General features: G+C 35.7%; 3 protein-coding genes across 5 annotated transcripts; 2 read left to right on the top strand and 1 right to left on the bottom strand.

Moving 5' to 3' along the window:
- Positions 1-8,030: 8,030 nt before the first annotated feature.
- On the top strand, positions 8,031-11,094 carry LOC110808993 (Myb domain protein). The gene is made up of 4 exons (XM_022034686.2): positions 8,031-8,216; positions 9,801-9,908; positions 10,359-10,423; positions 10,543-11,094. Exons 1-4 carry the CDS (start codon positions 8,127-8,129, stop codon positions 10,688-10,690), a joined length of 411 nt encoding a protein of 136 aa, XP_021890378.2. The 5' UTR covers positions 8,031-8,126; the 3' UTR covers positions 10,691-11,094.
- Positions 11,095-11,171: 77 nt separating this feature from the next.
- Positions 11,172-15,364, bottom strand: LOC110808992 (zinc finger (C2H2 type) family protein). Of its 2 annotated transcripts, none has more exons than XM_022034685.2 (9): positions 15,224-15,364; positions 13,390-13,415; positions 13,084-13,156; positions 12,799-13,008; positions 12,484-12,606; positions 12,351-12,408; positions 12,177-12,250; positions 11,695-11,783; positions 11,172-11,608 (listed from the first exon to the last, which is right to left on the bottom strand). In XM_022034685.2, the coding sequence occupies exons 1-9, from the start codon at positions 15,332-15,334 to the stop codon at positions 11,539-11,541; spliced, it is 834 nt and encodes a 277-aa protein (XP_021890377.2). In that variant the 5' UTR covers positions 15,335-15,364; the 3' UTR covers positions 11,172-11,538. The 2 variants fall into 2 exon arrangements, with proteins under 2 accessions (XP_021890377.2, XP_088070895.1); XM_088214769.1 differs by lacking the exon at positions 13,390-13,415 and adding an exon at positions 13,466-13,550 and having other exon boundaries at positions 15,224-15,358.
- Positions 15,365-15,968: 604 nt separating this feature from the next.
- LOC110808990 (peptidyl serine alpha-galactosyltransferase) lies at positions 15,969-25,102 on the top strand. 2 transcript variants are annotated; one of them, XM_088214760.1, is made up of 9 exons: positions 16,127-16,267; positions 16,831-16,910; positions 17,313-17,483; positions 21,354-21,597; positions 21,706-21,906; positions 22,544-23,016; positions 23,222-23,386; positions 23,530-23,773; positions 23,919-25,102. In XM_088214760.1, the coding sequence occupies exons 3-9, from the start codon at positions 17,410-17,412 to the stop codon at positions 24,585-24,587; spliced, it is 2,070 nt and encodes a 689-aa protein (XP_088070886.1). In that variant the 5' UTR covers positions 16,127-16,267; positions 16,831-16,910; positions 17,313-17,409; the 3' UTR covers positions 24,588-25,102. The 2 variants fall into 2 exon arrangements, with proteins under 2 accessions (XP_021890376.2, XP_088070886.1); XM_022034684.2 differs by lacking the exon at positions 16,831-16,910 and having other exon boundaries at positions 15,969-16,267.
- The last annotated feature ends 658 nt before the right edge of the window (positions 25,103-25,760 follow it).

Genomic DNA, 25,760 nt, shown 5'->3' with positions numbered 1-25,760 from the left:
AACAAAGAATAAGGTGATAGGTTCTTACTCAAATTGATGCCCGAAATGCTAAACTTGTTGACTGCACCTACTGCTGGTCCTCGGGTTCCCTGAATTTTTCTTCGAGAATTAAAACATGCTACAAGTACCTATAAATATCCCAAAAAACCCAAAATCAGTGTCAGGACCTCTTTTTGGCCAATTTTAGAATTCCGACATGGCGGCTTCGCCGTGCTCTGGCGACGGCGGTTTACCTTGGGCCAGCTGTTTTCAACCGAATTCGACCAGTTTTGCATTAATTCCTACGATAAAATACGTTAAGGAACCTCGATTAGCCCAAAAAAATGAAAAATCTAAACTCATCGGCGACAAAGTTCTCTGGTGCAGCGGCTCCACTGGCTCACCTTTGCGATTGGGTGTTTTACTTCGGTTAACATGTAAAGAAGGAAACAATGATTACAATGGTGAAAGAATTACGCAGAACGGGAATCTGGAAGGGTCTCATTGGAGGCAATTTTTGTAATTTTCTGTGGCAGCGCTGCCGGGCTTTGTACGCAGTTTCTGGCTAATCCACCGGTCCTTTTGCTCTGATTTGGCCATGGGGTGTTTAAAATTGAATTCTGAATAACGAAATTTTTTTATACCTCTTTTGGTGGTCGGAAGTGGCTCCGGCACGGCGACGGCTTCCCTCTCTGGCAGTTGGGTCTTTTTCTCCGGCAAGGGTGTCTGGCGGCTAGGGTTAGGGTTTGGTGTGAAGAAGGTTATTTATATCCGTCCCCTTTTAATCTGGACCGTCCATCACGTTTGATCTAGACTGTCCAATCGCGATTAAATAGGGAGTGAATCTGGACCATTTATCGCGATCTGATCTAGACTGTCCGATCGTGTTTAAATAGAAAGAAATTTGGACCATTGATCGTGTTTAAATCTGACTGTCTGATCGCGTTTGGGGAGGAAACGCATCCGGGCAGTCCGTGCGCGTGGGAGCGAATCAGGGTCGTTGGATCGCGGGTGCGCGGATCGCCAATGTGGCCTCCCGCGTGGCACTGCATTAGTGTCCCTTGCCACGTGGTGCACTCCGGTTCGTTGGGGCTGCTGACTGGGCATCCTACGTGGCACAACTTTGATAAATTATGTTTTGACCCCCAGTTTCTGATTTTTCTTTCAAAAATACCGCAGAACCCAAAATTTCACCTAATTTTCTCAAAATTATTTTCAATTTCATCCTCCACCTATTTTCTTTCATTTTGCATTAAATTAAAATTAAAAAATTAAAAAATTATATTTATAAATTAAATTTAAATATCTTAAAATTAATTGGGTATTACATCTCTTATGTGTGAAAATGTCTAGTAGTGTGGATATAAGTCTTCATAAGTTATTTTGAAAATTTCATAACGCTATGGATCAAACAAACATCTTCATGTTAAATGTATTTAATTAAAGTAAGTGCTCCATTAGTTGTTTTTCTTATTTTTACAAATATTCAGTTTTCTGTATCTATGATTAGTGTGACATTTTTACTAGGGTAGTGTAGCTCACTCTTTCATTAACAATTTCAAATTATTGTGTAAGGAATATAAACTCTAACTCTATTATTCGTTTCCGCATTTAAATTATAAATTCATTTCCTTTAAAGTTACGAGCCTTTACAGAATTAGTTCGTTAAATAGAATATCTAAAATTTTGGATAGAAAACAAAATTGAAAACTCATTGTCTCTTTCATTGTTATCTGATTCCGATTTTCATATATTTAATTTAACTAACTAATTTGTTAAATCATTTTAAATTGTACTTATAAAAAAATTATTTTAATTTAGTCAGACGATTAAATTAATTAAGTACAAATATTTTATCATTGTAATAATCAAATCAATTATAATTTAATTAGTATTAACATAGTACCAAAAAAATTATGTTCTATTATAAAATAATATCAACCCAATGTTCGGTTTAAAAATCTATTTGAATTAAATTTTAGTTCGATTCAATTCATTACCAAACTAGATAAAGAAAAAAAAAATACATATATATATGTATATAATTAAACTAGAGAAGGAATAGTTGTGATAAAAAAAAGAATAACATTTTATTAAAGAAAAGTAACCTAATAATAATAATAATAATGTAGGGTACATTGTATTAACCTTATGGTACAATGTCAATTGATTAAAGTCCACTAGCCTTTTTGAAAAAAATTAAATTTAATCTGATAATTTTAAATAAAATCAATTAATTAAACTTCTCTAATTAAAAAAATAGCACTATAAAATTTATCATTATCTTCTATTCCTCATATAATTATGCTTAAAAGATGATTTCTTAAAAAATTATTTTTTAAAATTTCCAGGGAATTAATATGGAATTTTTTATTTTTATTTAATGATTGCATGATTAAATTAATCATGATAATAATGATGCTGACTTAGTTTTTTTATAAAAAAATATATATTATTTTTTAATACTGAAATTAAAATTTGTTAAAATGATTTTAAAAATAAGTTCTTAAATTGACTTAAATAAATTAATAATTTATTTTATTTTCAAAATTGTAGCTTTAAAAAAAATCAAATCTAAATTGTCAAAATTATAAAAATATTTAAATAGTAATTAATTAATATCTAATTAACAATTATAATCACCAACTCGATGTTGACATCAGATTGTGATTTCTCAACTCACCGTTTTATTTGAAAATGACTAGTTGACATTTATACTACCCACTTTATTTAATTAAATTTGTTGTCTATGTCTATTTCAATTTATATAATTTTGTTGAATTAATACTAACAATATAATATTATAATAATTAAGTTTTTTATTTTTGAAGAATAACCAACTTTTAATATTAAATATAGTAAAATAAAAAATTTACTTTATTAGTATATTAATAGGATTACAGTAAAGATTCAGAATTTTAAAAGAAATGAATTTATAATTTAAATTTAGAAACGATTAATAAAGTTATGATTTACATTCCTGACATAATAATTTAGAATGCCCAATAGGGCTACGGGAATGTCCATATTAAAAGATAAACAGTAATTAAAGAAATAAAAGGAAGAGCGAATAAATAAGTTTCATAGAATAACCTTCGCTAACACTTAAAAGGAGTTCGAGTGGTAAACTACTCACAACTCTCTTACTGATTGAGATTTGGATCTTGGTCTTCTTGATCTGAAATGGTTAATAAAAAGGTGAGCTACACTAACCTAGTAAGAATATCACACTAATCACAGATACGAAAAACTGAAGATTGATAAAAATCATAAAACAACTAATGAAGCCTTTAATTTGAGTATATTCATTTAATATAAAGAAAACCGTTTATTTCGTACTTACCATAATGAGTTTTTTAAAAACAACCTATGAAAACCTATATTCATACTACTTTTTATTTTCACGCATAAGAGAACAAGAGACGATAATTTTCCTCTCTTACCTATTTACTGGTACCCCTAAGAGGTCCATATGGATGTCTTACTACTTGTGAATTAAATATCTAACTTAAATAATTAACCGGTTGTCCTCATACCCTGTCCGGTAATGGGCGCCAAATCTTCCATCACTTTAATACCCCGTTCAGTATGAGGGTAAACCATATCTCATAAACCTTTCCAGTAAGGGACTTTCCAGCCCCTTTCGATTGAGGTAATGTTCATGGTAGATTTTTCTATGTACCGGACCCGTTCGACTTTTCAATGAGTACCCAGTAAATCTTTTTGTAACATCCAACATTTATTCTTTATTTTTGTTTTTTTAAATATAATTATTATTTATTTAATTTAATAAAAAGGGGTAAAAAAATTGATAAATGATTAAATTGAAAATAATTTTGGAAAAAAGAAGTGAAAATGAGGGTATTTTTAAAAGAAAAATCAGAAACTGGGAGTCAAAACATAATTTAAAAAAATTGTACTACGTCAGATACCCGGTTAGCAGCCCCGACCAACCAAGACGTGCCAGGTGGCAGAGGCACTGACGCAGGAGGCCATGCAGGGGGAGCCACATGGGCGATCTGCGTGCGCGCGATCGAACAGCTGAGGTCTGTTCCCGCATGCACGAATAGCTCAGATTGAATAGCGCACAGACGACCCAGATTGAATCGCGCACGGACGGTCCAAATTGAATCGTGCACGGACGACCCAGATTGAATCGCGATGAACGGCTCAGATTTACTCCTTATTTAATCGCGATCGGATGGTCCAGATCAAAAGTGGATGAGTATAAATAACCTCATCCGCACCCAAATCCTAACCTTAGCCACCAGAACCCCTCACCGGAGAAGACAACATAGCCGCCGGGGAGCCGACCGCCGCCACCCGCCACCCATCGCCGCACTAGAGCAATTTCTGACCGCCAAACGAGGTAAAAATTTTACTCTTTGTTCAGCATTTAATTTTAAACGCACTCATGACTAAATCGGAGCAAACGGATCGGCCGATTGACCCAAAAACGCTGGTAAAGCCCGGCGACGCTATCGCGGGGTATTTCAAAAAATGCCTCCGATAAGGCCCTTCCTTATTCCCGTTCGATGTGATTTTTCTACCGTTGTGATCACAGTTTCCTTCTCTACAGGTTGACCGGAGCAAAACACCCAACCGTAACGTGAGCCGGAGGAGCCACCGCACCGGATAGCCCTGCCGCCGGTGAGTTTCAGTTTTTTACATTTTTTTGGGCCAACCGAGGGCCCTAAGTGTGTTTTCTCATAGGAACTGATGCAAATTTGGCTGAATTCGACCGAAAACGACAAAAAACAGCCAACCAGAGGCAGATTGCCACTGCTTGCGGCGGTGCTGTCGCCGGAACACGGCGGAGCCCCTGTGCCGAATTTTTAAAATTGGCTTAGTAGGACCTGGGACTGATTTTTAAGTTTTTTTGGGACATTTGTAGGTACAATAACGCGTTTCAGTTTCCGAAGAAAAATTCAGGGAATCAAGGGACCGCCCGTAGGTACAGTAAACTATTTCTATCATGGATTTGAAGTTTGAATAAATAATAATACAGTATTTTGTACAAATTAAATAGATGTATATAATTAATTACGGATTGCTAATGGAGCCCGAATCGGACATTATTCTCTGTTGATTTCTATTGATTTATTTTACAGTTTAAAAGCATGATGGTATCTAGTTTAGGATTTTAAATACATGTATCACTGCCTTACTTGACCCCTATGTGATTTTGGAATTTAAGATATGATTGCATTACCGGGTGCATATTCATTGTTTATGTGATTATGTTTGATTTGGTAACGGGGACTAAGGGAAAATAGGAAAGAGGTATGATCAAATAAACTGATAAAAAAACAGCCTCACTAGATATCCTGGGAGATGGTGGATGGATCGGGTTTATAGGGAACCCTATCGTGAACGTTGTCCCATACCGGATGGAGTATGGAGACTTGGTCATTTGGTGCTCATACCGGACGGGGTATGAGGACAGCCCGTTTCACCCTCATACCGAACGTGGTATTGAGATTTAAGATCTTGACACTCATACTGGACAGGGTATGAGGACAGCTCTATGATTAAGATTGTTAAGGAAAAGAGTTCGCGTGTAGCAGAGACACCCTTATGAATCCCCATGGATACTAGTAGACTAGTGAAACGAAAAAGATTACGATCTAGTTGATTGTTAATGAATGTGAATTTATGATATATTCTATGTTGCTGATCGTGCATGAAGTTATGATTTGTATGATATTATTGCTTTTATAGTTTGTTTTCATAAATTCGCAATGGTAAGTGACGGGTAAATGATTTTATGATCGATGAACGAATTTGCTAAATTTAGTGCTCCATTAGTTGTTTTGATTTTCTACCAATCTTTTTATTTGTGCTGGTGTTATAGTGTGATATCCTTACTTGGCTAGTATAGCTCATACTTTATCTAACCATTTCAGATCAAGAGGACCTGGTTCCAGAGCCCGGTCTGCAGGAAGATTGCGAGTAGATACTAAATACTTTCTATTTTCCATTATCTTTCGTATTTTTTGTGTTTCTTTCAGAGGATTCATTCCGTAATATTTGTTAGTACTTTTAAGTCATTGTGTAAGGGATGTAAATCTTAACCTTTTATTTCACTTCCGCACTTAAATTATTATATATTTCTTTTTGGATTTTCAGGGTCGTTACACTTTCACATAAAGATTCTCATAAAGCAAAACAACCAATAAATGCATACCAATACCTCATATTATATTTACAGATCAATTAGACTATATTTATGTAGACGATGTACCTTATCATAACAAAGGATCGAGTAACCAGGTAATTAAATAAACCAGATAACCAATAAAACTATTGAAACTATAAATTAAGAACATGCATAATATGATAACAAGCAAGTATGATAGTACATAAAAATAAATAGAAAATCAGGACAGTTGTGAACTAATCAGTTCCGACTCCACTAGTGACCTATAATTATTTTTAGAATTTTTTAAATTTTTACAAAATATAAAATTATATATCGTTAAGCCTTAATTTATCGTAACGAAAAATAGGGTGAGGGATCCTTATCCGAATTAGTTTTTCGAGACGTCGCATTGTCTACGACGCCTCTTACCGGGTACCAAATTTCTTGAATTTTTTTTGCGGAATCCAAAATACTCGTCACGTACCTAAAAATACTCCAATAATCCAAAATCGGTGTTCAAAATTTTTTCTGACCAATTTTGGATTTTTGGCACTGCGGTGCTGCTATGTTTTAGCGGGTTCGATTCAACCTGGCTGGTTTTGACCGATTTTATATGCATTCATACGAAAAAATACGTTAGGGGGATCTCGATTGGCTGAAAAATTACAAAAAACCGAACCTAGCAGCATGGGGGTCTTTGGGTGCGGCGACTCCGCCCATCCTCTTTCGCGGTTGGGGTTCCTTCTTTGACTAACCTATACAAAAAAAGAACGGCGAACATAATGATCAAAACATCGCGTGAAATAGGAAGCGGGAAGGAGCTCATCAAAGGAATTTTTGAGTTTCAGCTGTAGCAGCTCCACTGAGTTTTGCCTGCGATTTTCGGCTCACCCATCATCCCTCTTGCTTTGATTTGACCATAGGAATGCTTGGAATCGAATTCCGAACAGGTAGGGAGAAATTTTATCTTTTTTGGCGGTTGGCGGTGGCTCTAGTGCGACAGTGGTCGGCAGTCAGTCTACTTCTTCAGCGCCTGGTTTTTCTTCTCCGTCGAAGGCTGACGGTCAGGGTTTGAGTTTTTCTGTGACGTGAGGTATTTATACTCATCTTATGTCAATCTGGACCGTTCATCGCAGTTGATCTCGTCCGTCCGATCGCGTTTAAAGAGAGAACGAATTTGAATCGTTCACGCGTGCAGGATCGAACTTGGGCTATCGGATCGCTGGGCATGTAGATCGTTCGTATAACACCGATGTCAGCGTATTTTGACACGCAGTGTGCTCCGGTTTGTTGGGATTGCTGACTGAGCCATCCCACGTGACCAAATTTTTTCTTTTTGCATTTTAACAATCTGTTTTTAATTTTTTTTTTCAAAAACACCATCCAAAATTAAATTTTCACATATCTTTCTCAAAATTATTTTCAATATCATCCCCAATTTATTTTTTCTTAAAATTTTAATTAAATAAAAATAAAATAAAATAAATAATTATTTTAATAAAATGATTTAATAAGAAAAAATTATCCTGAGTCGCTTTTCGGGTCCGAGTATTACAACTTCAATAAATTATTTTGATTTTATGGCATTGTCATGACCATAGTTACATTTACTTCAAATTTCAGTATATATATGTGTGTGTATGAGAATGAAATAAAATACGATATAACGTATAAATTTAACTATTACAATAATTATAATTTAATTTTATATTTAGTTAGAATTAAATCTTTTTACAAGTATAAATAAAATTAAACATTATGAAATTGAAAATACTATTAAAATCAATTTAATTAGATCTTAATATGTAAATTATAATCGAAATTAATGTATTAAATAAATAATAATGTGAAAATAAAATTGAGATTAAAATATAAACTAAATGGGTCGGCTGATCAGAGAAATGGGCCGGAGTCTTCATTTTGTCACTTATCAGCTACCTTGTTCCTGCAGAGAAATTCAGAAGCCTGCACATGAACGTGGGAAGAAGAAGGGGGAAAAGGAACTATGTGGGCGATGCAGAGAGCAATTAAGAGATTCCATACAGCCGTGAATGCTCCACGCCTCACCAGATTTTCTCTCAACGCGCCTAAAAATGTAAGCTTTCCTGCCAGCTTCTTCTTATTCTTCGATGTTCAATACTCAAGCTCTCTCTCTCTCTCTCTCTCCACATATATATGTATATGTATATTATTGGAAGTTTCTTGACTTCCTCTTTGAGTTATGAATTGGATTTGACGGTATCCGTTTGATTTAAGCTCTATTTGGGATAAATTCAAGATATTGGAAAATTTATTTGTAGATTTACATTTAGTTTACACATTGAATTTATGATATCTCTAAATTTTTATAGAATTTCCCTAATTCAGAGGAAGAAAAATGTATTAGGATGACAACTTCCACTCTGAATTGCAATTGAAATTGAAACAAAGTATTTGAAATCCTATTAAAACTGAGCTAGTTTGGAATTCATTCTTCTGATTCCATTAAAAAAAAAAGAATTATAGATTTGTCCCAAACACAGTCTTGACTTCATTCTGAACGTTTGAATTTGATTTGTTAGAAGTGGCAATTGTGGGGCTTTTGAATCTAAATTGGAGGAGATTGAAACATGAGCATATTTTTGGTAGAGTATAAACAAGGTTACTTGTTATTCAAAGAAATCTAGAGCAAAACATGAAGGCTGTCTTTTTCTTCTATTAATTGATTGTTTGCCAAAAGAAGAGATTTCCTTGGTTACTTGGGTTTATCTGGTTTTATTCAAAGAAGTCTATAATTACCAAGATTTTTTAAGAAAGTTTAGCTACAGAATGCTCTTCATCATGGAGAATGATATATATCGATAGGTTGAAGCTTCCATATCTTTCTCATTTGTGACAGATGCTACTTTCAGAAGGCAGTAATAACTTTGACTATCTCCTTTTGTGAGTCTTCTTACCTCCAAGTCTTGGTTCTAATAGATTCGAAGTTGTGGGATTAATTGGGTATACGATGGTTGGTGGCTGTTTATTATGGAGAGAATACTTCTTTAGCTAAGCGGTTATCTACTCTTCTGTTAATGCTCAGTCTTGGTTCCAATAGATTTGAAGTTGTGGGATTAATTGGGTATGTTATGGTTGGTGACTGTTTATTATGGAGAGAATACTTCTTTAGCTAAGTGGTTATCTATTCTTCTGTTAAGACGACTCAGTTTTGGTTCTGATAGATTTGAAGTTGTGGGATTAATTGGGTATATTACAGGTTGGTGGTTGTTTATTATGGAGAGAATACTTCTTTACCAAAGTGGTTATCTATTCTTCTATTAGTACTCTCGGAAGCCTTTGCGGGCATAATGTGTAGTTTATTTTCTTATTAGTATTCTTTTACCAATCATAGATAATACCATAAAATTACCAAGAAATATGAGTTGACTGACTAAGTAATATTCTAAAAGGTTGTTTGCTTATGCTGGCACTGTTGTTGGGAATCGATGCATGCTTGTCAATTCCATGTTTGAAAAGCAAGGCTTAGTATATTCTTTACTCTTGGGACTCACTATGATGACCAGTTTTCAATTTTGCTTATCATTGAAATTTTCTTTTGAAGCCAGTTTACTTTCTTTTTGGGGAGGGGATAAGCCACTTTACTTTATAGCTTTATCTGTGATCTTATGTTTTTTCTTTTTTGAATATTTTGTTTCAGGTAGAGGTGGAATATGCAAATGGTAGCAAGTTTGTTTTGTCAGCTGAATTTTTGAGAATACACAGCCCTGCTGCTGATGGGAAGATTAGGTCAATTGGGGGTGAAAAGGTAAATTTCAAGAAACATATCTGTTTGCTCTATTAGACAATTTCTGTTCCTGTATTTATCTTGTTTAATGAAAACGTATCCATCGCAAACTAGAAAATGATATATAGGTGAACAAGGAGTCGGGTATTGTGTCCATTCACCGATAGGAGGTTCAATTTTCATGTCCAAGCTCCGCTTGTAACTGGTTTGCTGTTATGCTTTCTTAGTAGGTTGATGGTTAGAAAGAATTCTAACATATGGCAAATTTCTTAAGGCGATAAGCAGAAACGCAAAAAAATTACATAACAAAAAGCCAAAAAATTGTAAGGTATCAAAAGTAAAAAAGATAATGATTTTATGTAACAAAGCATCAAACTGCATGATGGGATTTATCTCTAAAGACTACAAGATTTAAATTGTTATAAGGCCAAATTACAAAGAATAAATGGTAATTTGACATTTCTTAATCAGGTGATATTCGGGCGGCGTCACGTTGGCATCATGTCTGCAGAACCTGTAGGAAACTATGGGGTAAGGTATTTCAGGCGAAATTTGATATTATATTTCTGTTACTACTGATGTTCTTCCCCATTTTTATTTTTCTTTTCCTAATAATGGTGTGTTTTTTTTTTTCCTTTTCGGCTGCATGGTTCAGAATAGTTTTTGATGATTTGCATAAAACCGGAATCTATTCGTGGGACTATTTCTATCATCTTGGAACCAACAAGTTTGCTCTCATGAGAGATTACATAAGAACACTGGAAAAGCATGGACTTAGCCGGGATCCAACTAGAAAGAAATGATGTGAACTTGGATTCACTTGGATGATTCCTCACTTTGACATTGAGAAATGAACAACATACAAGATTCAATCTTGCGCTTGTTAATCTTTTGATCCTCTCAAAATTTTGGTAGGTTGTAGAATTCAGATTGGTGGCTAAGCGCCTATATTCTCTGCTAAGAGGCTGTGGAGATCAGGGATTCAAACTTTCAAATCTTGTCTTAAAGAAAAAAAAAACACTCCCATCCTTACTATCAGAACACAAATGCTGGGTATTTAACGAAGGACTTAGTAGTTTAGCATGGTGAAGTGGCAGCCATGGGTCTGAATCCTTTGTGCTATGGATAATAAACATTTTTGCTTGTATTTTTGTGAAATTGAAGTGGTTGATTATTAATGATAAACCATCACATAGGTTTGAATTTAGTTTGCGTTCGAGGTACAAGTAGCCTGTCTCTTGAATGATGATAAATGATCAAATGGAAATCAGAGTCAAGGTCTGGTAAGGCTGAAACCATCAGGAATGTCATTATCATCATTGTCAACACTAACAAAAGCAGCAAAAAATGTCTCAGAAATCAGTATAATGTGTTTTAAAGTACATTAACTGCCTATCTGTGAGTCACCTTAAAATTAAAGGTTCCAAGACAGGCAAATTTCTCATCACCGCATTCGTAAACTGAGTCCATAACATTCGATCAAAGAGAAGAGGCAAAAATTCTGGATTCCTCAACTTTTCTTTGGTTCCTCTACATTTCAAATAAAGAAACCGTGATCAAGGAGAAAAAGTTTGATCCTAATGGAAATCTCCTTCTGTTCTTTATTTTTTGGCACTTTTCTCCCAGTTGAAATCGAGGGTTAAGTAGAACATTACAATGTCTTTTTTTTTCGCCCACCTTGCGATATGCGCTTAAGCCCTTGTGTGCCTCTTTTTATTCCACTGATGAAAGACAATTAAACAAACAGTCACTCAGATATGATTTGATAGGCACATGGAAACGAAGAAGATTAGTGAAGAATGTTTACCTCTGGTACAGGTAAATAAAACCATAGAAAAGTGGCAGCAGCGATAGGATGAAAATCGAGAAAGCAATATACAATACACTTGTTCGCTTCTGCATGATATGAAACGTCCCCCAAGATAAATAATTTAACAGCAAGATTAATCTACCGAAAGAACTTTCAAGATAAATTCAAATAAAAGGATACTAAATATAAGTTTAGCTCTCCAAAACTGATATGTATGCCTTTAACTTCAAATTGTTAGATACAGAGTTAACACCGATTTTTTCAAAAACATAAGCTTATAACAAATAATCTGATTTATTATTTACACGTCAGAAGACTACCATGCAAGTCCACTATATGAAAAGCATGGATTAAGCATAAGCTTATCCACCTCCCTTATGTTAAAGTTAATTACTAGAATTTGGACAGTAATCAGGATTCAGAAACCAAACTTTTGACCCGATCTATACATTAGCACTGACATTATATTGAACTTTTACCTTACTCTGTCTAGAGAAGGGTTTTTTGCGTCCGGAACAAGTGTGAGCCTTGCAGAACTGATGCATGAAGAGTTCTATCACATCAACGATAATCAGATCAGAAGCTAACATCACTAAAACCCGAGACTACATAATGAAGATTGTGCTTTAAGTGCAAGATGAAAAAAAGATCACCATGAAGACGGCTGGCTGAAAGACCCTCATTCACTGGAAAACAACTGTTAGCCAAACTCTGCATGGAGTTAACTAATTAATAGCATGAAAATATTGGAAAGGACAGTGGGGTAAGAAATCATTCGAAGGCCACCTCACACAGATGTTGATTTTTTGCGGCAGCTGCAGGATTGCATTTCGTCTTGCGTGGCATCAAGTTTATTGCGAGGTCACAATGCAATGCGCCACAGATATCTGCCAGACATCTACTTTGATTCTGGATTCAGGGAAAAGAAAAATTTCCATGCTTCAATTATCCTAGATTAGAACACAAGAAATACCAGGTTTTGAAACCAAGAGAGATGCAAGAATTTTAAAGAAGACATTTCTTGCACGATAAATTCTCGTTACCTCAAAAAGGCAAAACATCAAGGATATGAAATTAAATATAAAGTGGTAAGCTGCATACCAGATTCAGCATGTCATAGTGCCTGTTATCAAAATGCTTATCGAGATATTTCTCTTCGTAAAAACTTTTCTTACAGTATCCACATTGCCATTCATTTATATCTAGTTGGACCTTATGCTGTTCTTGGTCTCTATACAAATCATTGTCAGGGTGAAGCTTACATCCACTTGGAAGGTGATATCTTTCCTTTTCTACAAAGGGCATTAAATGCTGCAAAAGGATCCAGTCATCATTTTCTTCATGCTATATTTTGATTGAAACAATTTCAGATGGTAATATTTGTACCTGCTGAATTATAGTCCATGCTGCTCTACTCCTTTCTCTGGAACAATGTACTTCATGAGCACTACCCGGATTCCTAATATCAAATCAAAGTCTCGAACAGTGATTAATAGAAGCTAATACTAGATATAAGAGTGCAAATTGGGTACAAACATGATATCATTTATGCTGCAAAGTGCCTTGAGCATTTTAAGTTAAATATATAATCAAAGCACATATTTCAGGAACTGAATAGCAAGGTGTAATTTTGTAAACAAAAAAAAGTGCTAGTTTAAAATAAAAATAAGACCCAGAAGCTTAAAAAATTACCTTGCTGCTTCGGATTCTTTATAATCCTGGAGCAAATAGCAAAAATAAAAGAGGTTAGGCAGAGTGATTACTGAACCTGGGGGGGATTAGGGAACCATGCAGAATATGCCTCGCAGAGAATGAAGGGATCAACATCCAGTGTCTTTTGAAAGTGCAAAAGTCTAGATACAAATAAAGAGACATTTCTTAAATCTGGAGGACCAAGAAGCACCCAGATCACTGGGGCAAAGATAAGGAAACTAAATTCCGCAGGAAAAGCCAGCACCTATAATTGGAACATCAATCAATTAACAACACCACAAGTAGTTCTACAGCACTCTGGCCATAAGAAAATCAATAATCTACACAGCTTAAATCTCCAATTTAATGCGAAATTGAGTCAAGCTGCATATGTAGCAGTCCATGGCTCTAGAAGGTAGTTCTATATATGCATGGACTGCCAAATATGCAGATTTCCCTTAAGTAGCTTCTCATCCACTCCTAAGATCAGCTCCTTATTCTCATTGACACATCACAAGTTCTGGATCCACTACAATACTGACTACTTCCTCATTCTTCAAGTATAATTCCTCGCCCGAATTTTTAATTCTTGAACCATGGAACTTGCTCCTTTCAACTATGGTGGGTTTAGTCATCTTTCCTAGGCTCCTTGCAAACTGTAGCTCCAACATCACCATTACTCTCTATTTCTTCCCTGCTTTTATAAACCCGTTATCCCCCTTGTATATTAGTTTCTTTTGTTTTTCACTTTTCTATTCTTAAACACTTCAAACTTAAAGCATTTCAGTGTTTCTTAGAACCCAAATCTGTAATGTCAACATGTCCAACGGTGTGCAAGTTGTGGACCATGGTTTATGAGCTACTATGTACCAGATAGGTGACGGCAAACACGGTGAGGGAAGAGAACGGACGTGGAGGGGCATTAGGAGTTGGAGTAAATATGCAGACTTGATGCTGCTCACTATTTTTTGGACAATGTGAAAGGAGAGGAACAAGAGGACTTTTGATAGAGTGGATAATGTGAATGAGTTTGATGTCCTGAAAAACAGATAGTTCCAGACCTTAGTTTTTTCTTATTGGGTCATTCTCCACAGGCAATGGAGAATTTATGGGACCTTTTTAACAAGTTAATGGTTTTGTAAATTTTTTTGTACATGGATTGACACCCCATTGGTGCCCACAGTAATATACTATGTTATACTTTTTATTTCAAAAAAAAAAAATTTGTAATATCAACAACTCAGATTACACACTTCATATCGTTCTTCAATACCCTAATCACTGCTCACTGTTCTTCCTCTTACCATGTCTCTCATCTGTAAATTTTCCTTACCCTTCCTTCTCAAATCCTTTCCCTTCGGACCCAATCACAACCCATCAAGCAAATCTCCAACAAATTCCTCCACATGAACTTGCCTACAAACTTCTCAAGGCCCATATCTTCCAACAATCTCCACCTTGTTTTCAAAACCAATTTACAGTAGGATTGTATGCGGAAAACGAGGGTTTCTGTCTTTTTGTGGGTCATCTTCTTTTTTCAGCTTTACAGTTTCAGCGTTGGTTATGGCTTTCTTTATGCCGAATTCATTGTGCCATCTGTACTAATCTCAATCAACGGGGTTGGTGTGATGATAAGCATGAAAATTCTCACTACTTTTTTTTTGGTGGGGTTGTCGTTTTTGAAGAGGATACATATACGTATATACAACATAATGCAGAAGTATGAAATGTTGCCAGGGCGGACAGATAGATACAATCTACAAACTACACTTATATATACATAAGAGTGACATAAAAATATGAAACTCGTCCATGGGAAGAGGAATGTTAATACCTGGTGGTCTTGAAGAGGAGGAAAAATGGAAGATGAGACCTTCCAAGAAGAATCCAGAGCAATCAAGACGCAGAGAAGCAGACAAGAGATCCGGTTGGATCTCAATGCCATATTCTTCTACCCAGTAGAAAACGTAAAGAGGGTTTTCGCCTAGAAAGAAAAGGGCTAAGAGGGAGACTGACTCGCTCGTTCGTGTAACTCAACAGCCCAACTCACTGAGTCACCATTAATGAGCAATCACAGGACTCCACGTCACACTAACTCCAAGCCGACTTGTTGGGTCCCCTAGTAAATAAGTATACACACGTGTTTAGACGCCAAAGCAGCTACCTTTTATAGCGTCGGAGAGAGAGAGAGAGAGAGAATAGAGAGGGAAACAAGATACAGAGACAGAAACAGAAACAGAAACAGAGTTGTTCGATCGAGTCTTCGTGTGTGTATATCTTTCAGTGATACCCTTTTGGCATTTTCACTATTCAAAACCACCAATTTTCCTTTTCCCTCACCTGCCATCGGTAGAAAATTCGTACCTTTTGATTATTTAATATTTCACTCTGGGTTAGGGAAAGAAAATTCTTATTTTATTAATGCACTTCGTTGTCACTACTACACCTATACAGAGCAGGTATATATACAGAGAGACGAAGAATTTCAATGGGTTGACTTGGTTTTTGTTGAAGAATTGGCTGAACTCATGAAAATTGGATCTTTTCCATTTCCAATCTGGTCTTGGATTTGAGCTGCAATGGCTAAAGTCTTCCTTTTTGTGGTGCTCTATGGCTTGTGGGTTGGCAGCGGGTTGGGTGAGGAAACGGATCAAAAGGCTCCATACAGGATCCACACGCTGTTCTCAGTGGAGTGCCAGAACTATTTCGATTGGCAAACGGTAGGATTGATGCACAGCTTCAAGAAAGCCCGTCAACCCGGACCCATAACCCGACTCCTCAGCTGTACGGACGAGGAGAAGAAGAATTATAGAGGCATGAATCTGGCTCCTACTTTTGAGGTGCCATCCATGAGTAGACACCCAAGAACAGGCGACTGGTAATCTGCTTCTCCCTCTCTTCCTTTTTACTATGTGTTACATTAAAAAAAACTCAGTTGTTTCCCTTATTCTTAATTTTTTGCCTTATTTGTTAGAAGGATTTTACTTTTAAGCTTACTAGAAATGTTTGCTTCTCCTGTTTGAGATATTGTATTTGGTTACTTAAAAATATATACTTTGGCAGGACTGATCACCATTGTATGTTTGGGGATTCATTTACTTCAATTTTCAAGTGTAAAATGGTTATAAAATCTAATATTCAGTGTACACAAAGCTTACAAAGAAGAATTATAAATAGATGAAGACAATGAATCTAGAAATGCTGTAATAGATAGCACAATGGACGCTTAAAACAACAAAAGATGGGTTTTTGTCTTGTTTTTATGGCATTTGTAAGGAAAAGTGTTATAAGATGTCTTATTTCATGGCATTTTCACAACTTTCGACGGAGCGGTTTGCAGTTGCTATTTATAAGTATTTTACACCGGAGCGGTTTGCAATTGCTATTTATAAGTATTTTACCCCCGGAACTGACATCAATTGTTGCTTTGTCATGTTTTAGTGTATTGGAGTTTGTATTTGAGAGAGAATAACACACTATAGTTTCTAGAATTCTTCTGAAGAGAATCTGGACTCGTATAGGTAACATTTGCCAAACCATGAAAGAGTTTTGCATCTTTTACTTTTTTGCTTTGATGCACTTAATTTTTCTATCTCACACAACAAAGAAGATTTCAGTTAGTGCATACCTTTTTTGTGGGTATCGTAGTTTATTTGGTTTTAGAGGATATGCTTTTCTTACTTACTGTAAGCTTTCATGAATCATACGCATTGTTTGTATTGCTATAGTCATCATGATTCTTAATTATTATTATTTTTTTTTGTGGATGTGTTTTTTCCTCATAGTTTCAGTTAACAATGATCCAGCTTTATGTTTTTCTTTAAAGAAACTACTGAATATCTTTTGACTTTTCCTTTCCCCGGAGATTATTATAGTGGAGGTAAGAACAAACAACAGTGAAAGCTTATATCTTGTATCAACAGGTACCCTGCAATTAATAAACCTGCTGGAGTACTCCACTGGCTTCAACACAGTAAAGATGCAGAAAATGTTGATTGGGTTGTTATTCTGGATGCTGACATGATCATCCGAGGTCCTATCATCCCTTGGGAACTTGGTACAGAGAAAGGCAGACCTGTGTCAGCATTATATGGGTATTAATCTTTATTTTCTAAATTCAAGTTATTCTGAGTTTAAAGAATGATTTTTAATTCCTCTGAGACTTATGATTTGGGAAGAATTGGGTACTTGGGAAACTATGTTTGATGTGAGGGAAAGGGAGAGGAGGTTATCTACAACTTCTATACTCTATTTGGCTAGATGTTAGGAGATGATAATGGAAATATGGAGGAAAAATATTTGGAGTTTTTCCTTTTTCAAATGGATTAACTAGAGTTTCCTCCCAAAACAAACGAGATTGAGAGCAAAGTTTTCAGTGGTAACACTTTGAAAAACTCAGCTGTAAGGTAAAAGTTTCCAATTAAGGGAAGGAGATTAAGAAAAATGAAAAATGAAAAATCTTCTCATCCTTCCGATATGTTCCCTGCCTTCTATTTCTTTATAGGACTTGTAACAGAAAGATCCGAAAGGAAAGAGTTCTTCCACCTCTCTAACCTCTTTGGTTATGAAAAGTTTGGACTTATTAAGAGAGAATCCAATGGTCTCCTTATTTATATGAACTTTCCGTTGTCTAAGGAACAAAAGAAATAGAAACAAAACTGAAAACAAACTCGTAAAAACTAAACAGATAACTGAATCTTTCATCTGTCCCATATGCCAATTGATTCTTTTTTTTTTTCCACAAATGTTTAAAGTACTAACACAAGCACTAGCTGCCATTTTCTTTTAGCAAAAATAATTGTAGAAAATGTAGAAGATAGCTGTTATTCTAGAAAGAAAATAGTTGTCATCTCTTTTGTCCTTTCTTTTTTGTGTACCGTAGAAAGGAGAATAATAGAATTGGTGGTGTGTCACCTACACCAATTCTGAATATTCTCTTAACCTACAAAATCTGGCTCTCCAGCAGAAAAGTTGTTATTTTTTTGTGTATAAATATGCTCCTTTGGAGCTAGAAAATTGTGGAGAAATATAGAAGAAAAACTTCTCTCAAAATAGCTTCATAATTTCTTAATTGTGTCAGAGCTCAATCCCTATTGAAACACTATCTTTTTGGGCCTTGTTCCTCCTAATGTAGATACGTAACTCCTTTGTTGTAGGTAATGTACTTTCTGGTTTGGGCTCATTTTGTGTGGGTGATATTTGGTGTGTGGACAAGTGGTGAAGAAATGATAGCTTCCCAAATGTGACATTCCTGAGTATGTTTTTCTCCCTGAATGTCGTTTTTGGGATAAAATAGTTTATCTTCAAAAAAGATGACATCCATAGTGTGATAGAACTGACGAGTATTCGGAAAGAAGCATTTGTATCCTTTTTGATGAGGAGAATAATCTATAAAAAGGCACTAAAGAGCTTTAGGATCAAGTTTACCCCAAAGGTGTGAGTGGATATGAACATATGAGGAGCAACCAAAGACCTTTAGTGGTAAGGAATATAGGATACAGGAATGTGGAAAAGATTATGAGAGAAGATTAAATGGGGTTTGGTACTTGAGGGCTCGAGAAGACATTCTGTTTATCAAGTAAGTAGCTGTGAGTACGGCTTCCCCCCAAAATTGTTTTGGTACATTCATAGCAAACATAATGAACCTGGTGGCTTACAGAATGTGTCTATTTTTTCTCTCAGTAATACCATTCTGCTAAGGGGAATAGACGCATGAACTCTGATGAATGATACCATTTTCAATAGTTCTACTATTAAGAGTTGATGTGAAGTACTCACAAGCACTATCAGATCTTAACATTTGTATTGTTGTGTTAAATTGGGTTTTGATCATTTTGTGAAATATTTGAAATATAGCTCCCTTATCTGACTTCCTTTTCAGAGTAGTGCAGAAAAGCATTATCACATAGTAGTGCAGAATCTGAATTCAGAACCCTTGCCCATGGTATATGTAAAGGTATCTGGTTAAAGAGAGTATTGCAAGAGCTAAAGCTGACTCCAGAAGTGCTCATAAAAGTATGGTATAATAATCAGTCAATTATCCAAATGACAAAGAATCCAGTCCATCATGATAGGACAAAGCATGTGGAAATAGACCGGCATTTCATCAGAGAGAAGATCGAAAACAGTATTATAGATATCATTCATGTTCCCACAAATTGACAAGTTGCTGATATACTAACCAAATCTCTTCCTAAACATGTATTTGAAAATATTGTATCCAATCTAGATTTACACAACATCTATGTAAACTTAGATTGAGGGGGAGTGTAGAAAATGTTGAAGATAGCTCTTATTCTAGAAGGAAAACAACTGTCATCTTCTTTGTTATTTCTTGTGTACCGTAGTAAGGAGAATAACAGAATTGGTAGTGTGTCACCTACACCAATTTTGAATATTCCTTTAACCCACAAAATCTGGTTCTCCTGCAAAAAAGTTGATTTTTTTTTTTGTGTATAAATATGCGCCTTTGGAGCTAGAAAATTGTAGAGAAATATAGAAGAAAAACTTCTCTCAAAATAACTTCATAATTTCTTCAATAATGATTTGGTCTTTGTATTATTTACTTATGTTCAAATTAGTCTATATTTTATTTTTCTGTCAAATTAGTCTCTGTACTTTTGAAAAACTTTTAATTTAGTTCCTCCCCTTAACACAAGCTAACACCGTTAGTTTTGGATGCCACATGTCATATTTATTGACAACACGAGCCAACCTTCTGAGTATTAGTTGAATGTCACGTGATCTAATTTGGTTCCAACAAGCTCCATTCCCAAACTCTTAGTCCTCTCTCCCTCACTGTCTTTCTCACTCCATAGTAGATCAAGCCACAGAGTTTTGAGTGATTGTGGCATGGTGATCCAAGATTGACTCCTGGATGCTGAGAAGTCCTCCCCGGAAATTGTGGGGTCGTTGAGTCCAGCTGTGCCTGCACTTGTACTTGTACTTGTGAATGCGTGTGAAGATGAGGAGGAAGGAAGCTGTTGTTTCATATGGCTGAATGCCACATTTTCCAGGAAGAGGACTCCATCATGAATTGTGTTGGGTATATGAGCATCGTGCCATGAGTGTGTCTGGATGTGCGAAGGGTGTGAGCAGGCCCCAGCAGCAGTCACCTGCAAGGCCAACACGACTGTTTTCCCTGTCACCTGCAATGCTGACATCCACTCTGCTAAACCCCTTGCTTGCTGCCACGAGTGTGTCCTAGTTAAACCTTTCTTCAACGGAGCCAAAAAAAATAAATTTGGTTATTTGCAGATGAAGGGGAGCATGGGAGGAGAAGGAGGAAGAAGAAGAAGGTGACCTCGGATTTAGACTGATCCAAATTAAAAGGAATGTCACGTCAACTACTACGTGACATTTAACATGACATTCAACTTACAATTGAACCAATAAAAAAGTACCACATATTAAATAAATATGATACGTGGAAGGATAAGCTAATGATGTTAGTTTATATAAAAGGGAGCGACTAAATAAAAAAAATTTCAAAAGTGAAGAGACTAATTTGACCAACAAATGAGGCATAGACTAATTTGAACAAACGTCAAAAATACATAGTTTGACATTTTATTTTTATTATGGATCATAACATTCTCCTTTCCTTGATAATAAGAACAGAACATAAAGCTATATATCAGGATGTGAATGTCTACTTCAACAATTTTCTCTCTTGATAATGAGAACAGAACATAGAGCTACAAATCAGGATGGTGAATGTCTATATCAACAATCAAGCGTGAAAATGACCATATACCAGAATATAGAACAACAATCTTTTGAATTTATGATGCTGTATCATAACTCTGTTTGATACTTTCAAGAACCAAGTCATTTATCGGGAACAGCTATCAGGAACCTTTTTGTTGCTAGCGGTGGACGCATATGGGTTTTACCTTCCTGTGATCTTCGGCCACTTTTAAGCTTATGGTTATTAATATGCATCGATGTAATTGCTTCTGTAGGTACTTGATTGGATGTGATAATATTTTGGCTCAGTTGCATACCAAGCATCCAGAACTCTGTGACAAGGTTGGTGGGCTTTTAGCCATGCACATAGATGATCTTCGAGCCTTGGCACCTTTATGGCTTTCAAAGACTGAAGAAGTGCGTGAAGATAGAGCTCACTGGGCGACCAATATAACTGGAGATATATATGGTACAGGGTGGATTAGCGAGATGTATGGATACTCATTTGGTGCAGCAGAAGTAAGTAGTTCTTTTTTAATCTATGAAAACATCTGTTCTTGTTTTCTTTTTAATATGCTTGATAATTTTATTTTCATTTATCGTGCTGGTTTTGTTTTTGTATTACAGGTTGGTCTCCAGCATAAGATAAATGATAACTTGATGATCTACCCAGGCTATACCCCGAGAAGAGGATTTGAGCCAGTTCTTCTTCATTATGGCTTGCCATTTAGTGTTGGGAATTGGTCTTTCAGTAAACTAGCTCACCATGAAGATGACATTGTTTACGACTGTGGCCGGCTTTTTCCTGAGCCTCCTTATCCTAAAGAGGTATGTAAGCTCGCTAAGTAATGATAAGTCTGGTAATGAAACTCTTTATAGGGATGTGAGCCTACTCATACACTGTTAACATGGGATATTCTTTCCCATTTTTGATACAACTGAAGTAGGGCATGACTGTTATGATTTAGATAGGTCTTAATGCACAATGAATAATGAAATATGCTTGAAAAGAAGTTTATCAAGACACGGTTTGAGATAAGATTTAAAAGTAAAAAGAAAACATCAAACATTTAGGCATTAACTAGATTATGGCAAGATCGATGAGAGATGAAATTTGGGCGTGGAAGGGTGTGAGAGGAAGAAGGAAACGAGTGGACTTAATACCTTTTACCATTGTTTGGATTGTGTAGAATGAGGGGAACAAAAGAGTTTTGATGGGGTTGATACTGTGGATAGTTCTTTCAACTTTTGATTTTTAGTTATTGGGTCATTTTCTTTATTCAATGAAGGATTTAGGAAATTTTTTTGACATTTTGATTGGCTTGTAAATTTTTGTACATGGGTGGCCACCCTCTTAGTGCCAATATCGATATATACCTTACCCTTTATATTTCAAAAAAAAAACATTAAACATTTTAATTCTGAAGTTCGTAATGTGGATATTTAAGAATCTTTCTTTGAACAGGTGAGATTAATGGAATCTGATCCAGACAAAAGGAGAGCTCTATTTTTAAATTTAGAGTGCATTAACACTCTGAACGAGGGCCTTCTATTGCAACATGCAGCAAATGGATGTCCGAAACCAAAGTGGTCGAAATATTTAAGCTTTTTAAAGAGTACAACTTTTGCTGAACTGACACGGCCAAAATATTTGGCTCCTGGTAGTGGACAGAACCTGGAAACTAGAGAAAAGCCAGATATTGTTGAACCCAGAGGATCACATCCCAAAATTCACACCATATTTTCTACGGAATGTACCTCTTACTTTGATTGGCAAACTGTAGGACTTATGCACAGTTTCCGCTTAAGTGGCCAGCCTGGAAATATTACTCGCCTTCTCAGTTGTACAGATGAAGACTTGAGGCAATATAGAGGTCACAATCTGGCACCAACACATTATGTTCCTTCAATGAGTCGGCATCCCTTAACAGGCGACTGGTAATTCTGCTTTCTTCATAAAATTTGATTGGCTGTGAGCCTAGGAAATTGATGAAAAAATTTATCTCGTTCAGATATTTTGGTACAAAATTTCTTTATATTTTGACCACCTAGAAAAAAACCTCCTAATACAAGAGAAAAAATTGGACAAAAGTGATTGCCATGAAGTTCCCCTATCTTTAATCACTCTTTTCTTCCATTTCAGGTACCCAGCAATCAATAAGCCTGTTGCAGTTGTTCACTGGCTTAATCATGCAAATATTGATGCAGAATTCATAGTTATTCTCGATGCTGACATGATCTTGCGAGGCCCAATTACACCATGGGAGTTCAAGGCAGCACGTGGCAAGCCAGTTTCAACTCCCTATGAGTAAGAACTTCCGTGATCTTTCTTTCTTTAATGGTTGAAACTGTGTATGCTGGTGGATATCTGTGTGCATATGTGTTTGATGTATTTACATAAAGAAGTGATAGATTCTGCCTTCGCTCTACTAACGTATATATACATCGTAGCTATCTTATTGGCTGCGACAATGAACTTGCAAGACTTCACACTCGCAATCCTGATGCTTGTGACAAGGTTGGGGGTGTTATCATCATGCATATAGATGACCTGCGGAAATTTGCTCTGCTATGGTTGCATAAAACTGAGGAAGTCCGGGCTGACACAGCTCATTATGCCACAAATATCACTGGTGATATATATGAATCCGGGTGGATTAGTGAAATGTATGGCTACTCATTTGGTGCAGCTGAGGTACTCTACTTTTAAAAGACTTTCGTAGTAAAAGTAATTGGTCTATGTATATTCTGCATTCCCATGCATCGGATTGTTGAGAAAATATCGTTATTTGCTTGGAAAATATTGCTTTCATTTACACTAATTTTCTGCTGCCATGCAGCTAAAATTGCGGCACACCATAAATAGGGAGATACTAATATATCCCGGGTATGTTCCCGAGCCTGGTGTCAATTATAGAGTTTTCCACTATGGTTTGGAATTCAAAGTTGGTGATTGGAGCTTCGATAAGGCAAAATGGAGAACTGTTGACGTGGTAAACAAATGCTGGGCTAAGTTTCCCGACCCACCTGACCCTTCAACACTGGATAAGAGTAAAGATGACACACTACAGCGAGACCTGCTTAGCATAGAATGTGCAAAGACACTGAACGAAGCATTACTTTTGCATCACAAGAAGAACTGTCCCGATCCCAATTCCTTATCCACCTCAAATTTGGATAAGACAGACAACTTTCCTGGTTCCAGGAAATTTGTTAGGGCTTATGGAGGTAACAATGCTGGAAGAAGCAATCCTACTGTAAATCACACTCGGGAATCAACTCTTCCTTCTGTAACAGACAGCCTGTTTAGTTCTCTGAGGATTTGGATTATTGTTTTATGGGTTGTATCCGGCTTGGGTTTCTTCGTGGTAATGTTAGTGGTGTTTTCAGGTCGTAGGAATAAGGGAACGAGAGGTAAAAGTTACAGAAATAAGAAAAGATCCTATACAAATTTCGTGGACACAAATGGCCATGATAGGCATCCCCGGAGTGCTGAATCATCTTTATGACATTGAAACTTGTAGAAGAAGAAGAAGAGTACAAATGCTCATGGTGATTGGATTTACAGAGATTGATACCTGAACATAGATTTAAATGATTTGGAAAATGGAAATCATTGCATTATTCACCTGGATAGTGACTACTCTGAACTTCAGATGCTTCTCTGCTCAGAATTCAGTTTCAGAAACCTATAGAATCAGCTTTAAGAATGCTTTGAACTGACATATTCACAGGCAAAGTTCAAACGAGTTAAAAGAAGAAAAGGGTCAACTAGCAGAAAAAACCATACTAGCTAGCACAAAAAAGGGAAAAAGAACAGATGTTTTTTTTAATGTTGTAACTGTAACTTTGGTCTGTTTAACTTTTTTCTTAAGGCGATGTAAAAGTGAAAGCTTGGAGGAAAATTTTTCTCTGTTCTTTCAGTTTTCATTTGTGATTTTTCAGTCCCTCTTCTTGATTCTTATACAGTGAAAGTTGCCACTCAAAAATTGCTTATAAATTACTTGACTTTGTCCCTCTTCTAGTTAGTTAGTTTGAAGTCAATAATAATACAAACTCAACTTGGAAGCTAAAGTAGCCAAGTGCAAAATCTCTCTCTCTCTCTCTCTCTCTCTCACTTCAATTCTCTTTTTTTTTTAGAAAATACATTTTTCGTTAATTATATGATACGTATACAATACTATAATATAATTTTTTAATAAAAATACATAGAAATACATAATTTTTATTTTACGGACAATGTTGCTCTAATATTATTAGTAAAAATCAAAACTTTTTTCGTAGAATGAATTATGTCTCGAGATATATTCTTTGGATGAATTATTTATTGCTCGGGATATGTATGATAGAGATTTATTGCTTAACACAACAATAAAATGATTTTCTTTTGCACCAAGAATGATCAAAAGAACCAAACTTGATGAATAGAAATTGAGATTACTTGCAATCTTTGATCTTTGCCAACTTAACTTACACATATTGATGGTTTAACTACTGGCTGTTCAACCTCATACATCTCTGCAATCCAACAAAAGTTATAATTATTTATGGTAAATAATGCACAAAATAATTATAATTTAACATAACTTATATTTTATTTATTGAATTATTAAAACCCATTTGTGAGAAAAGTTAAAAAATTAATTTTGTATGCAACTAAAATAATACATTCAAATTATAGA

The sequence above is a fragment of the Carica papaya genome, chromosome 1 (assembly GCF_054855325.1).
Source record: "Carica papaya isolate Zhongbai chromosome 1, ASM5485532v1, whole genome shotgun sequence".
Taxonomy (NCBI): domain Eukaryota; kingdom Viridiplantae; phylum Streptophyta; class Magnoliopsida; order Brassicales; family Caricaceae; genus Carica; species Carica papaya.
The sequence above is the reverse complement of the archived record's forward strand: the minus strand, read 5'-3'. Positions and strand labels throughout refer to the sequence as shown.

Coding starts and splice junctions, on each gene's coding strand:
- LOC110808993 (XM_022034686.2), top strand. CDS start 8,127: ATGTGGGCGATGCAGAGAGCAATTAAGAGATTCCATACAGCCGTGAAT. Junction 9,909..10,358: donor GGTCAATTGGGGGTGAAAAG/GTAAATTTCAAG, acceptor TTTCTTAATCAG/GTGATATTCGGGCGGCGTCA. Junction 10,424..10,542: donor GTAGGAAACTATGGGGTAAG/GTATTTCAGGCG, acceptor TGCATGGTTCAG/AATAGTTTTTGATGATTTGC.
- LOC110808992 (XM_022034685.2), bottom strand. CDS start 15,334: ATGGCATTGAGATCCAACCGGATCTCTTGTCTGCTTCTCTGCGTCTTG. Junction 13,157..13,389: donor AAAGAATCCGAAGCAGCAAG/GTAATTTTTTAA, acceptor ATTTGATATTAG/GAATCCGGGTAGTGCTCATG. Junction 11,609..11,694: donor TTTATTTACCTGTACCAGAG/GTAAACATTCTT, acceptor GTCTTTCATCAG/TGGAATAAAAAGAGGCACAC.
- LOC110808990 (XM_022034684.2), top strand. CDS start 15,969: ATGGCTAAAGTCTTCCTTTTTGTGGTGCTCTATGGCTTGTGGGTTGGC. Junction 21,907..22,543: donor AGCCTCCTTATCCTAAAGAG/GTATGTAAGCTC, acceptor TTCTTTGAACAG/GTGAGATTAATGGAATCTGA. Junction 23,774..23,918: donor ACTCATTTGGTGCAGCTGAG/GTACTCTACTTT, acceptor GCTGCCATGCAG/CTAAAATTGCGGCACACCAT.